At 41.9% G+C, this 15,486-nt stretch overlaps 1 protein-coding gene across 1 annotated transcript in view; it reads right to left on the reverse strand.

Moving 5' to 3' along the window:
• The window catches only part of asap2b (ArfGAP with SH3 domain, ankyrin repeat and PH domain 2b), a 44,301-nt gene that overhangs the window by 22,664 nt on the left and 6,151 nt on the right, over positions 1–15,486 (reverse strand). Inside the window, exons 3-13 of the mRNA XM_046059911.1 lie at positions 13,854–13,926; positions 7,824–7,969; positions 7,640–7,714; positions 5,774–5,823; positions 4,725–4,854; positions 3,220–3,305; positions 2,882–2,957; positions 2,588–2,674; positions 2,074–2,177; positions 1,502–1,571; positions 8–92 (exon numbers count right to left, since the gene is read on the reverse strand). Of these exons, the coding sequence (XP_045915867.1) occupies positions 8–92; positions 1,502–1,571; positions 2,074–2,177; positions 2,588–2,674; positions 2,882–2,957; positions 3,220–3,305; positions 4,725–4,854; positions 5,774–5,823; positions 7,640–7,714; positions 7,824–7,969; positions 13,854–13,926 (982 nt within the window). The remainder of the gene's footprint in view (positions 1–7; positions 93–1,501; positions 1,572–2,073; positions 2,178–2,587; positions 2,675–2,881; positions 2,958–3,219; positions 3,306–4,724; positions 4,855–5,773; positions 5,824–7,639; positions 7,715–7,823; positions 7,970–13,853; positions 13,927–15,486) is intronic.

Here is a 15,486-nt window from a genome sequence, read left to right on the forward strand (position 1 = left end):
AGCTTACGTGAGAACAGGTCGAAGCTCTTATCGTCTGGATTCTTCTTCACCTGGCAGGTGAGCAAGTTCAGTTTCGCTGGAGGTCTGTTAGGCTGAGAGACAAGAAGCAGGGAGGAGGGTGAGACAGCAGCAGGAGAGGACGCAGGGAGGAGGGTGAGACAGCAGCAGGAGAGGACGCAGGGAGGAGGGTGAGACAGCAGCAGGAGAGGACGCAGGGAGGAGGGTGAGACAGCAGCAGGAGAGGACGCAGGGAGGAGGGTGAGACAGCAGCAGGAGAGGACGCCTGTCGCACTAAACAAGACTATGGAGCTCCAAAGGTCTCGATATCAGATAAATACAGACGGAAATATTTAAAATGATCCAGGCTGGATCGCCATCAATCATTAATGTTCCCTCAGGATGAACTGTATTAACTTCCATCTAGCGCCACCATCAGGTCAACACGTTAACGTGTCCAACACTTGGGCTAACACGCTAAACTAAGATGGTGAACATGTTAAAAATGAGCCTTTTAGCATGCTAACAATAGCATTTAGCTTAAAGTGCACAGTACAGGCTCACAGAGCTGCTAGCATGGCCGCAGACGTTTAGTCTCGTTTTGAGATAACAGGCTTATTGTCTGGTTATGTCGGCAAAACAATCTATTATGTTATAGGTAACAGGATAAATATATTCTACTGTATACAATTTATATTGTATATTCACTTCAAAAAATATTACATAATTATCCCGCTATTGCAAGAAAAATAACTCTATATCACAAATAACTAAATAATTTAATTTTAGTCCGGGCGATACAGCCAAAAATGTTATCAGGACGAGTGTCTTATCATTGGATATCGATAATTATCAGGATAAATGTCAAATCAAATCATTTAAGCTCGTTTGTGACTCAAATGAATTAAATCAAACATTAACTGAACATTTGTTATATTGTTAAATGATCACATGCTAACACTACAGATGGTGATCATGGTAACCGTTACACCTGCTGCAGCTAAGCATCATGGGAATATTTATATAATTTTAGCTGCAGATTTCTTTCATGATGCTTTTTTCCATCACACAGCATTTGTCTGTCAGTCAAGACAAACAGGAGCCACTGATGATTGGCTGTCTGCTTGTTCAGAGCAAAACAACTAAAGGGTTCGTCCCCCAGAGTCCACTGGATTCATCAGGGCTCCTCCTCTGGGGACAGTCTCTCAGTTTCTAAAGGAGCAACATCACAATCAAGGTTCTGCTAGTTGTTTACGTGGTGCTATAAACCAGTTTTATGTTGTTTTACCAAAAACGTCCAGAGCTGGAGCAGAGATAAAATAATACAGCATCCTGTCCTGAGCGGCTCTTTGTAAACAAAACTTCAAAAATAAAAGAAAGAAGGAACAAAAAGAAACTAAAGTAAAACATAAGTGAGACGGTTCAAATAGAAAATTAAACCCAAAAGGAGACTTTCTATTGGCTGATGCAGGCAGGAGGACCAATGGGAGATCTGTTGTCTTACCGTGCCGTGGCAGATGGTCAGGAAACCGTTCTTCACAGAGCACTTCCTCTTCTGCCAAACCTTCCTCAGTCTGAGGACGAGAACACACATCGCTGTACTGATCTTTCTGTACCAGCTCTACAAATCTATCAGTCCATGACGCCCTGAATGATTGTTTCAGCCACTGTATTCTGTGTTGTTACATGTTGTGAAGTGTATTGTTTATTTGTTGTTTGTAATGTATGCACATGATGTGGAGCTGAAACACACTGTTCCCAAAAAACTCTCTAATCTGTTTCGCTAACGGACAAAACGCTCTGAAGAACGACGACAAACAAACATAAAACTGGACTTTGATTCAAAAAGAGGTTAAAAATGTGACTCATGTTGGCACAATAACATGTGAGCATCACCTCAGAGTCCATCTGAGCCGTGCTAACCTGCTGTAGAGCTTTTTTCACAGCTTAGAGAAAATTTCACAAAGCAAAGGAGATATGAGAGCCACGTGAAGTCGTCTCCTCTCTTCCTTTCACTCGCAAACTCGACCAGCAATGCTTATCGGAATGCGCAGATCATTCTGGGAGTTCACTCACCCCTCACTTTTCTTGTAAAGGACCCCGGAGCGCTCGGTGCCGTGAGCCTTGTTGCCCTGCAGCTGGTGGAGGCTGTAACCGCCGCTCTGTTTGGCCTGAGAGTCCTGCAGAGAACCAGGAGACACAGCCAACTGTAAAACTCAGAGACCGGGTCTCAAAGTGGGGGGTCAGCCCCCCTGAGGGGCCACAGAGCCACTGCAGGGAGGTACTTCTACATTACTTCAGTATTTCTATTTTACGTTCCTTTCTACTTCTACTTCGGTACATTTAATAGAGAAATATTGTACTTTTTACTACATTTATGGTAAAACTTTAGCATATTCAGATGATAAATTGGATTTATTAATATAGATTAGGGCCAACAGTATAACATATTGAAATTGGCCCCATTTTACCAGCTGTTAAACTGAAGTTTAAACAGGGCTGAGTAGATTCATCATCCACTGATCAGCAGCACTGCCAACTAAACCTCAACTATAATTCAGATTATTCTCCTTCTAGAATCTGTTCCCACCTCCTTCTGCTCCGACTGCAGCGACGCCTTCAGGGCGTCTCGGAGCTGAGTCAGCTGTTTCCTCTCTCCGTCGTGAGTCTGCTTAATCTGAGCACCACAGAAGAAGAGACAGAAACACACATTATACGTTACTGATGAGCATATTTTAATGTGTTTCCTTGCTTAAAGGCGGCTAACCTTACATGCAGAGACGTTAGGAGGAAATGAAACTGCAGTTCCTCATTTTAATCTGTAATCTCTATAATCTATAATCAATTTCTGTTTTCACGCTACATTAAATATATCCGTCCTCACCGCCGTCAGGTCTGTCGCCAGTCTCTCTACAGAGGGTTTCAGACTCTCCACAGCCTTCAGGCCGTCCTGGAAAAAACTGACAGACATAAAACATTCAGTTCTGCACCAAAAATCCATTAATGATACATAAAACTATTAAGGCAAATATAAGGCTCAAATCTCTGAATGTGTAATAAGTTGAATTGAAGTAAACATGTAGAAATAAATGAAGTTAAGTTCTGAATGAAGTTTTGAAGTTTCTCTCTGCATTTCTGTGCAGATACTGATGATTTCTGGTTCTTCCTCCTGACTGACACAAACACGTTTCAGACTTTAAATAACTTTGCAGAGTGACGTACTTGCACTGAGCGTGGAAATACTTGATGAGGTTCTGGAGGAAGTCGGCACCTTTCTTCACTTTGATCTCGTTCACTTTCAGGAGATACTGCAGAGAGGAACCAGACATCAGTTTCTGTCTTATTAAATACATAAATAAGACATATAGAGAGCTGATATGAAAACAAAGTCCTGTATATTTGTTCCAGTCTAATCTCCACGTTCTCCCAGCACGTGTTGTTTCAGCTGAAGCTTTATTAATTACTGAAACAGAAACGTACTTTGGGTTCTGCTGTAGATTTCAGAGCGTCTTTCAGCTGCATCGTTCTCTACAGTATGACTACATATATTGGACACTGTTAGATTACAGCTGCTGTGATGTATCGGGCTCCTGAGTGCAGATACTGGCCGATGCTGATTATCTCAAAGATACCAGATATCAGCCCGGTTAATCGGTCTGTCACTAATTATGAAATGAAAATGAATCAGAAGTGAAACAGACCAGGTGTATTATACAACCATGATTTTAAAACTCAGCTGATTATTATGAAATCTTAATGAAATTTAATGTTTCTTTTCACAATAAAAGAGTCATTAAATTTCCTTTCTGCAGAACTCACAGAACAGGTGAGTCTCCCCTGACAGACGAAGACTGCATTAAATTTACAATAAGTTAGAGGTGCTGGAGCCTCTCAGAGCTGCAGATACCCTAAAGGCCGAGTGTAGCAGAGCTGCAACAAACATTCGATCAAAGAACTATTTAGGAAATCGATTTCGTCTTTCAGTCATTTCTTTAAGCAAACGTGAAACATTTGCTGGTTTCATTTTCTTAAATCTAAGGAATTGCTGTTCATTTATTTCCCTTTATGACAGTAAATGAAGAGTCTTTGGGTTTTGGACTGTTGGTTGGACAAAAGAAACAATCTGAAGACACTTTGGGCTCCTGTGACGAGCATTGTTCACAATTTCTTTACATTTTATTGACTAAACCATTAATTGTGAAAATAATCTGCAGATCAGTTGAAAATGAAAATAATCATTAGTTGCAGCTCTAGAGCGTAGATGCTTTCTTAATTGTACATATGGGCATCTAGAAAATGTTTTAATGTATTGTCACACGTGTAACTTCTAATGCAGCCTTTGTTGGCCAGGTCTGGCTTGAGAAAGAGATCTTATCTCAATGTGTTCTGCTGTTTAAATAAAGGTTGAATCAATAAAAAAAAATTGTGTTTTTTTCCCTAATGTTGTTTAAACCCTCTGAGCTTTATTTCACATTCCAGATGACATCTGCACGTGTTCAAAGTTGGGATTTTGGGAACACGTGTCTAAAACGATGCAGCACATCTGTAATACGACCTGCCAGATGTTTCTGACCTGCAGGTCTGATTTATCTGCAGCCACGTCTGACTTTGTTCTAAATGTTCCACTTCAGTTTGTGACTTGAGGAAAGATCAGGGTTCGTTCCACACGAGAGGACGTGAAACCTGACTTTAAGTCATGTGACCCCTGACCCCCCGTGTGACCTCACCTCACACATCTGCAGCTGGAAGAGCCGCCGCTCCTTCTCCATCTCCTCGGCGATCTCTCCTCCGCTGAACTCGGTGCGGATCATCCCGTGCTGCTTGGCGTGCTCCCTCTTCTCCTTCTCAATCTTCGCTCTGCAGGAGGTCAAAGGTCAAGTCATGAAAACCAGCACTGGAACCAGCAAAGGAACAATGTACTACATAATCTACATGTCCTCTTATTTACATTTTCACTACACTTATCTGACAGCTTTAGTTACTTTGCAGATTAATAGACAAAATATAATAAATGATGAGATATTATTAGAGATGAAGCGTCATTAAAAGGAGCTCAACACATTAATTAACATCAATAGTTATAATCCAGTAATATAATAAACTTATTCTGCATAATGAGTGTGATGCAAATACCAGATTTCCTTGTATCAGAGTATTTCTACACTGTGGTATTACTAAAGTAGAAGATTTGAGTACTTGTTAGTGCAGTAAAGTATAATGAACCCGTGTGTTTCTGGATTCCTGCAGGACAGGAAGTGACCCGTTGGCTTTATTAACCACACACAGATGAGCGTACTGCTGATGATCCGCTGGTGTTCGGTTAGATCGACTACGATCTCTGCAAACCTTAAATGGGAAAGCAACGTTTACAAAATCTACAACCAGCTGACGCGGCTGAAATTACATATATATATATTTTTTTGAGGAAGTATCCAGTTTAGTTTTGAGACCCGGTGAGGTTTTAAAATCCGAGCGCTCAGAACAAGATCTATTCGACTGTCAGCACCTAAACGTACATTTTGTCTTTAGTTTATCATCTTCTCTGTATTTATTTAATCAATATGTTCTTATTTATGTTTTCTATTTAGCATGCTGTCTTTTGTCTGTCTGGCACTATGAGCTCCTAACATCTTTGCTGTAGTGAAAATAAAGTTAACTCTAAAGATTTAGTGACTTATGAAGACAACTCTTTGTGTTTTATCGTTTTTAAAGTATGAAACTTTATTGAACTCAGTGGTGAACAGGAAGAGGAGGCGCAGACTGTTTCTGGTCTTACAGCTTGGTCTCATAATCCTTCCAGGCCTTGTCGAACGGCTTCTTCAGATCCTGAAGGAGGAAGAGGAGTCACATGATTAGACTGAACTCTGACCAATCACATCGCAGCATTGCTTCACAAACACAGAGAGGACTTCGACCTGTGACTCACTCAGGAAATATTTCAACACCTTAACGTAGGTTTTGTTCTTTTCCAAACTTCACTGCCTGCAGAAATCTTCTTTGTTTTATTTAACATTCTGTGTTTGATATAAACTCTGACGCAGATCAGTTCTTTAACTTATCTCATGCAGTTGGTTAAAAACAAGCAGCACAAAGACATCATCATTAAAAAGGTCAAAACACGGACTTCTATTCAAGGTACTTTTCACACTGCATCTTCACCACATGAACGTTCAGTCAGTAAACTGACGACAGCAGGTGCATCTAGAAATTATTTTAAAGAATATTGAACAGTTCATTTTCTTCTGTAATATAAGTGAAAAGGTGAAACTTTCATATAGTGTAGATTCATTACACATAATACTTCAGGCCTTTTTTGTTGGTTTTAATCTGGATGATTACGGTTTACAGCTCATGGAAATAAAAAAACTCCAGCATCTTAAAAATTTTTATAATAAAGAGTTTATAAAACAGAAACATGGACCTGAGCAGAGCTCTGATCAGCTGATTAACTCCTGAGTCTTTCATCTCTCAGTCTGGTGCTCCCATATTCTACTTTTTTAAGAAGCTCCTGTACCGGCCCGTCGGACCGTGAAGTACAGAATTAATTGGTGATTATTTTAATAATCATATTCTTTCATCTATAAAGTGAAAACGTTCCCATGTTTCAGCTTCTCAGCTCAGAGGATTTGCTGCTTCTCTCTGTCGTCTTTGACAGTAAACTCATTCTCTTTGGGTTTTAGACTCTATGTCAAACAAAACAAGACGTCTGAAGATGTCTGTCCGCTTGGACTCTAGGAAACTGTCATTTTACTACGGTGGCCCTGAAGGCTCAACACGCTGCAGTTTGGCTGGTTTGTGGATCATGAAGTTACTGCAGTCGATTATCCGACAGCGGATTTCCTTTAAATTCTGATCTTATAGATATTTGCTGTTTGGCCTTTAGATGATCTCAAGTTCACCATTTCACCTCTGAAACTCTCTGTCACACCATTTAAACCAAAGAACACGTTCAACATTAGTTTTTCCACTCGTTGCGTTCTGTGTGACATGTGTGGTAACACATGGTGATGGTGCAATGGATAAGATGATGCCTTTGGTGTGAGAGACCCGGGTTCAATCCCCCACTGTGACCCATCCAATAACCCGTCCCTGAGCAAGACACTTATCCTCTAGTTACTCCAGAGGCGTGCGACCTCTGACATGTACATGCTTTGGATAAAAGCGTCAGCTAAATGAATAAATGTAAATGTAACATATCCCATAATCCACTTCACTACCAAGTTGTGTCATATGGACGCTTGGTCGAGACCCTGTAGCGTCATTGATAAATGCTAAAAGAAGCCGTAGTAGACTCTGAACTTTTAAAATTCTTTTTAATGTATTTTACTTTTAACATAGTTTTTAACATAGTTTTTAACTCCCTTTATGTCACTCATTTTTTACCAAACTACAACGTTTCTCAACATTAACCACATATTTTATTTTGAAAGTCTAACCGGATGTTGTTTATTCATTTTTCTAAACTGTTCACGTGGTGGTCACTTGAGGAGTTTGCATGTGTTTTCTTAAGTTGCAGTGTGTTGAGCCCTCAGGGCCACCGTAAATCTCCTTATCTACAGATATTTTAAAGATAATCAGCAGATGAATGAAAGAATCTGTAAGTTCAGACTGGTTGTTCGAAGCTTTAAGACTGAACACAAACCCCTTTGACTCCTTTCAGGTCTCCCTTCAGCAGACTGTCCAGAGGAAACGTGATGATGTTGTTCATGTTCTGCAACTGCAAACAGGAAGTCTTGTTAGAGCACAAACCTCCAAGTGTCTCAATGTAAAGTTCCTCTAACAGCTCTGTTTGTTTCACTCATCGCGGTGCGAGGTCGGTTCCTCACCAGGTTCTTGAAGAGCGCCGTCAGCTCTTTGGTGAAGACGGCGAACTTGAGGAAGGCTGAGCCGACCTCGGCCTCTTCCCTGCTCACACAGTTGTCTCCGAATTTCTCCAGCGACCCGACGTACTGCTCCTCGTTCTCCACGTGAGCTGAAACACAGGAAACAGAAGACACGGAGTATAGTCTGTGTGTTTTTTATTATCATTATTTAAATTAAATGAACGAGAGAGAGCACTTTACATGTGAAGCACTTTACCACTTTTGTTTTGAAAAGTGCTGCAGGAATAAATCTTTACCTATTAATTTACCCCAACTTAATATTTTGTCATCTTCTAGCCGTAGTGATTCCTGATCTGCTCCTGCTTCAGTTTGTACAGAGGCAGTAAAGTGCCACCAGAATAATACAGTGTTTTAATGAGGTTTATTTTAATCAATGATTAAATCCATGTATAAAATGAGCCATTATAAATAGATTAATTTAATTAGCATTTAAATTATGCATTATAAAACTTTAAAGAGGTGGTATTCTGGTTTTAGGCTTTTCCCCTCTCCTTTATTGCGTTATATCTCTTTGTTGTGCATGTAACAGGTTTGCAAAGTGAAAAAGCCTGAAGTGAGTTCCCATCTCCCACAGAAAACTCTGCTCTGAACTGAAAACAGCTCGTTTGTAGTCCAGCCCTTCACTTCCTTTACTTGTGACGTCACAATGAAAACACGTCATAAAGCTTGCCAAGCAGCTAGCGGGGTCAGGCAAACCCTCACACCAAGCTAGTCTGAGCGGAGGCCCTTTGGCTCGACTCGCCTTTGTTTGGTTTTCCATTGTAGAAATGTTGGACCTGTACCTGCTAACAGGTACTTTTTTTCATATCACCTCCGTCGAGGTTCCAAGCGAGCTGAGGGAAACTAAAATGTAACGTGAAAACACGACAGACTGCTGATTGGTCAGAGAGAATATTCACTATTCACTGCATCATCATTGCACTATTGCATTATATTTTACAGTTTTTGTATGGAATATTGACAGTTTTAAGTGATGGCGGAACAAAAATGTGCTTGAATACTGTTGGAATTGAGGAGCTCCGCAAGTGGCTGCGGGGGAAGCCTGCTGTGGAGGAGCGTGTGAGGCCGGCCAGCCGCCCGCTCACAGAGCCCTCTGCTCCCGCCGTCACACAGACCGCTGCAGCAACAACGGCAGAGGAAAACACAGCTGGAAGCTTTTCATACCGCTTATCTGTCTTTACATTCTGAGTAATGTTGAAACGCTTTAACTTAAAAAAGAGAAAGCTGTGTGGATCGTTGGTGTGTGTGTCGCATTGAACATTACATCACGGCAGTTGTGTGTGGTGTCGCTATGACGACAAGCTACGTACTATCTCTGGGTACTGTCTGCAATGGAAAACGGAGCAGGGCCGAGTAGAGTCGGGTCTATCGATTTGTGCTATGGTAGCATTTTTTGGCAAGGCAGCATAGATCGTCAGAACACCGGTGCTACTTGTGCTACTTAGCGGTTCTGCGCATGCGTATGACCCACAAGCGTGGTTTGTTTCCACGCCCATAAATCTGTGCAACCTTGCTGTTGGGCATGCCGTTGAGAAAGTGGCTGATTGTCAGTAACATAAAAAATAAAAAAAATCATTATTAGTCTTTGAGGAATAAAGATGGCATTATATAATGTTTCAACATGCTCTCCCGTAGTACAGTACACATGGAGTGAGTAGTGGTGTAATATAAAATGATTCTGTAATGGGAGCATTATTTGATAGGGGATATTATGCTAAACCTGAAATGATGTTACAATATAATCAATAAACAGAATATGTCATAATACTGTGAGAGTTATAACTTTATGGGATTGGAAAAGGGAACACATAAGGTAGCATTTTTCGGCAAGGCAGCACAGATCGTCAGAACACCGGCAACAGTTCAACGTTTTGTCCTGATGGTAAGATGTGGAACAATGATGTTGTGGACTTGAGAGTAACTTATACCATCTGCTAGGTTATGATCGCAGTCTGAAGCGGCTTTGATTTGGATCACACTACCTTGTTTCATACGACCCGCCCTTCTGCTTCTGATTGGCTAGTAGTCCTTACCTGGGAACCGCACATGTGCAACTCCCAACAAAGATTTTGTACAAGTAAGATGCATCACTCTGTAGCTCAAGAGCGGAGCGTACAACACACAGGGTGAAAAGAGGAGCTGCAGCAACGTGCAAGATGAGAAAAATATGGTGTTTTTTGAAAATTAAACCATGTAAACCTGTTCTGGTACAACCGCTAATTAAGATTTTGAACCTGAAAATGAGCAGAATACCACCAGTTTAAAAAAATAAATAATACAGAAACAAAAATTAAAATGAATATTATGGCAGAAAATTGTTTCATCTTTTTATCTCTACTTTTCTCTTCTCTGTTCACGTATGTAGGGTTTAGGTCAGAGCTGTGAGATTGTTTTGTGTTTTCCCTTCTCGTTGTTCCTCTCCTCTCCTTGAATGAGTCTTCAAGGCCTGGAGAGGATCTCTGTTCCCCAAAACATAGAAACCTAGACTGTGTAAGTGATTATGAATCCCTTTGCTCTGGGCCAGACGCTTAATTTTTGTTTGGCAGATGTGTTATATGTATATTTTAATACACAGTAACTCAAAGCAGATAATAAATAAACCTTGGATTTGAGGTAAACAGAAAATAAACACGGACAGGAAGCTGCGGTCGCTTTCACTCTTTACTTTCACAACCTCTCACAGGATGATTTCTGTCACACTGGATTAACCGCTGCACGAGACCCAGGCCACGTCCTTTAGGCAACACGCTCTATTTAAAGTGGTGGTTTTTGTTTCAGCACCCAGAACACCAAAGTGTCACAGTGCTTTCCTACAGCGAGACCAGCTGATGGCTGCAACAGCTTCTCCCTTTCAACGAAACAGTGAACACGCCTTCTGATATGTTTCTAAAAACAAAACTCTTATTATTATTTTTAACTTTTATTCAGAGGAGCTCCACTGAGAGGACGTCTCTCTTTTGCAGGAAGACCCTGATCACATTGAGACCTGGAAGCTGACCAGTACAACCACAGTCTGATCTGCTGACCACTGAGCAGCTCCACTGGAGCAGTTGGGGTTAAGGGCACCTCAGTGGGGGTAAATGAGGGATAGCAAGCGCCGCATGTTGACTTTCCACACCCAGAATCATCCTGTCAGTCCCGGGGATTGAACCATTATCTAACCTTTAGACCATCTCTGCCTATAAAATCTAAATAAGTACAAATGAGCTGAGTAAGTTATTAAATGAAACCATTTGATTTACAGTTTTGTTTGTGTTTAACCAATAAGATTAATTTCTAGCTGAGGTTAGCAAGCAGCACGTCGCCCAAAAACACCCCCTTAAAGCATGCAAATTTAAAACCTGCACTAACCAGTTTTTTTGTCCACTTATTTTCAGCAGAAACAAGCTGTGAACTCAACATTAACACATCGTCATCTTTAAGTTAACATGTTGATCTTATGATTAGACAGCAGCTGGTTTCCTCCTCCAGCAGCTGCAGATCAACATGCTGCTTCATCTGCAGTTGTGTTTGTAACTGCTGGTGAAGGGGAGTCCAATATTCTCTCTCTGTGAGCTCTGTGTTTGGTCTCCACCAGCTCCTGAGGGAAACATCTGGCTCTTTAGATGCTAAATGCTTCAGATGGGGGACCAGGTCATTGTTAGTCACAAGTCACAAGTAACCCAAACATGACTGCTAAACAAGTCAATGTGCTCTCCACCAAATTTACCGCACCTGCTCCACATTCACTAACACTAACAAGTCACATGACACCAGGGAGGGAAAGTGTCTAATTGGGCCCAATTTGGACATTTTCACTTAGGGCTGTGTGATGTGTTATTTTGTGGGGACAGCAGATTTACACTGTTATACACTCACTACTTTACACTGTAGCGAAGTGTCATTTCTTCAGTGTCAAAAATGTGAGGGGTGTACTCACTTTGTGAGATACTGTAAGTCCCAAACACTGCTAAACAAGTCATAATGTGCTCTCCACCAAACTTTTTCTCATAATCTCAGTCTGTCTGTTTGTATTATGATTTTGTCAGGAACCGTTCATCCGATCGACTTCCCACGTGGCGGTTGTGTTGCTGTGGACCGAGGGGAATGCAGTGTCGTGTTTGGTGCAATTTAGACCCAAGACAGGTTCAGAATTAATGCATCTAGAAGAGAACAGCGCTGAACCGAGCAGCTTGCGGGGCTTAAATGCTGTGATAGAGAATTAGTTAAACGGCGTTATCGTCATCACGCAGGTTTGATAAATGTTAGGAATGAATGTGTTGAAACTGAGAATTCTAAGGAAGCACTGAATATTTCGCAGCATCTCCACCACTGTCGTGTTGTTTCAGTGTTATTAACACTGTAGGTGAAACGATGTGAGACGCACATTTTGAACAAGCTGCACTGCATCTATCTAAAAAGAAGCCCTGTGAACGGGCCCTGTACTAGTCATTTTAATAAGAGTTAAAGAATTAAGAGTTATTTAACTTTATTAAATAACCTGTAGGCCTCTATAAAAAAGACAGAAGCAACAAATGTCAGGTTTTTTTTATATATCATCAGTTATATTTGGGCATTAAGTCCAACTGAAGTCACGAGTCACTGGTGTTAAAGTCAAACTTGAGTTTGTGCTCGCTGGCTTCTTACAGCTTCTTCTTCTCTGAATCGACGCTCTGACAGTGAAGCAGAACAGGAAGCTGCATCCGGAGAGATTAACAACCAGCTCAGAGTCTCTTAGAGAATCAGCAGCTGAATCTTCAGTCAGCTCACACAGAGGTGTTAGAAAAACTATTAGAGCTGCTTTAAAAGGTCAAACACGCTACTTTGATACGGATGTAGCAAAGCGAAGGACAGGGTGTTTCAGAAGCTTTGTGCCAAATGTTTTTGTTTAGATCAACGAACCATCTTTGTTTGAGTCTCTTCTTCTCTCTGTGTCCGCAGACAGGCGGGCTCTCCCTCTGCATGCTGGGACAGGACAGCGGTATGACAGGAATGTGTGGAGGTGAGACTCCACCTGCCCGAACACAACCCCACCACACTGAGGAACTGAACCAGCTGGGTTCATAAAAGATCACTTTCAGCTGTGTTTCAGCAGGGAGCTCCAGTACGCTCCATCAGCACCACCCATCACGCTCCGCACGTTTCATTTGACTGAATGTTTCACTCTACATGATGTAATAGTGGATGCTATATTTGTTTCATTTCATATTTAGGTCAACTGTCGCCTTTTTAGTTGTACCTCTAGGAGACAATTCAACCTTTTATCCTTTTAAATATTTCAGCTGTCTGTAAATTCCCTTCAAGATCAGAACGGAGACAGTTTCCCTCCTGTTTTACAGGCTTGTCTCTGCACGTATAAGAAGCAACAGACGGGAGAGTCTGAGCCTGACAGATGCATCGACAGCACAAAACCCAAAATCTAACTTTGATGGTGTTTGTCACTCTGTTGTTATTTCTATTTGGGGTAAAGACAGACAGACTTTAATCAGGAATCTTTCGGTATCTTTCTACTAAGATATTTATTTTGTTGAGGAAAAGGGACTGAAAACAGATAAAACAATAATATACAATTGAACTTTTTATTGGTAACAACTGATATTAATTCAAACTCTGCTGCTGCACATAAACAGAAGTAACAGTGCAGAGTGAAGGATGTGTGTCATCGTTCAGGAGAGATCCCCCTCCTCTCCTGCCCAGGGGGGACGCACTGAATACTTTAAGTGCAGTTGGAAAACATGTTCTGAATTTTAGGACTACAATTATTCCCGTCATTCGGCAAGCCGAAAGCATAATGCTGTCATGGAGTCACATTTGAGTGAATCTACAACGATCAGCAGGTTAAATGAGACCGACGAGAGTTACAGTCTGAATGTTTGATAAAGGGAGGTGAGATGTTGGCAGCTCGAGTCTGAGCAGACAGGAAGTGACATGCAGAAGCTCTGTGGTGAGAAGCGTCGGTATTTTTGGACAGAATGAGGTGAAACTGTCACTCACCCAGACCAGACGTGTTGATGGCCTTCACCGACTTCTTGATCTTGTACAGAATCGATCTGTCCAAGTCCAGGACCTGTAGGGGACAAACGCAGTCAGGACATGTTCAAAATACTTCAAAGACAAGAATCTGTAAAATAAAAATACACATTAAATGTACAGCTTTTTCAATTAAAGGGAGTGAAAAAGGAGTTTGATATTCAGATTTTATACAAGTTATAAACCTTTAAAAGTCTAGTGGACTCTTTTATGTTGAACTTTAAGAACAACAGACTCCAGATGCTCGTTAGAAGTGTTAAAATGTTTGAACTCTGAACAGGAGATGAAACCACATGTGAAAATACGAACCCCTCTCAGTAAAACGACCTGGAGGTTAAACGATCAGCTTCTCTGATCAGGTGACTTCATGCAAACTCAACAACTTCAGGTCTGTGTTTGTCTTTGAGTCGGCTTACAGAACAGACTGCACGTAATCAAGGAAACAGAAGGTCTAAGGTCTCCTGGTGAAAGGAAACTGAATCACAGACCTGGAATCCACTAAAGAACCCCTGGAAACCTTTCAAGGACTTCTGTAAGCTCTTCAACACCTTCTGAAAAATGCTTCAAAGAGCCTTGAAGAGCCTGGAGTGAGCATTAAAATCCCAGCTGACACTGGACAAAAGGCAGACACAGGGAGAACTTGCAACCTGCACACAGAAAGGCCTGGGACCACCAAGGTTCCACCCAAGACCTTTTTGCTGTGAGGCAACAGAGCTGACCTCTGCCCAAACTGCAAAACCGTTTCTCTTTAAAGAGCTCTGTGACAGCGTAGCGGCCTGCGAGAAGCTTTCACAGATGCTGCGGTTCCCTCTGAACACCTCACAAGAACTTTTAAAGCCTCGTCAGCACCACAGAGAAACCTCTGGGGGCCACATTTAGTCTTCTGGCACCGCCCTCCTCTGTTAGTGCAGCAGCATGCGGTTCCTCTGTGTGGACGTTGACTCACTTACATGCTCCCCTGCACTCTGCTACCAGCTGAGTTTATAGATCTGAGATGCTCTTTATCTCGACGGCTGAGCAGTAACTTCACCAGCTCAGAACCTTTTTATTGATCCAGCCTGCTGTGTTACTTCACACCACCTGTATCGTTCTCCTTCTGAACTGAGCTCAGTGACAATTCTAATAAACTTTATTCAAACTGGGCGGCCGGACAGAAAGAGAGAAAGGTCCTTCTGAACGGACAGAAGTCCTCGTGAGGATGCCGTCAGCGCCACAATCCAACCATGATGTAAAGTGGAAACGGGCCTTTATACAGAAGGACAGGAAGAATAATAATAAACCACAGTTCCCATGAGCCTCAGCGGCCACAGAGGTTCTGAGCGCCTCATCAGTCAGCAACAACATCACCCAAAATCCAGAAGTGAAGTGATTCATGCGTTCGGCGTGGCGTCACCTGAGGCTGTCGGCGGGAACAGGAGCGCCGTCAGCAGTTTAACCGGCTTCAGTGACTCAGAGAGAGAGACATGCAGTGACTCCAGCAGCTCAACTGGGACTACAGACCAGACCGGTTCCACATCTGAGCCTCCTGAATCTCTGCAGGACTCATTGAGCTCGACACACACAAATAAACATACAGTGCAAAAACAGCTACAACGAT

Source organism: Micropterus dolomieu, linkage group LG10 (assembly GCF_021292245.1).
Source record: "Micropterus dolomieu isolate WLL.071019.BEF.003 ecotype Adirondacks linkage group LG10, ASM2129224v1, whole genome shotgun sequence".
Taxonomy (NCBI): domain Eukaryota; kingdom Metazoa; phylum Chordata; class Actinopteri; order Centrarchiformes; family Centrarchidae; genus Micropterus; species Micropterus dolomieu.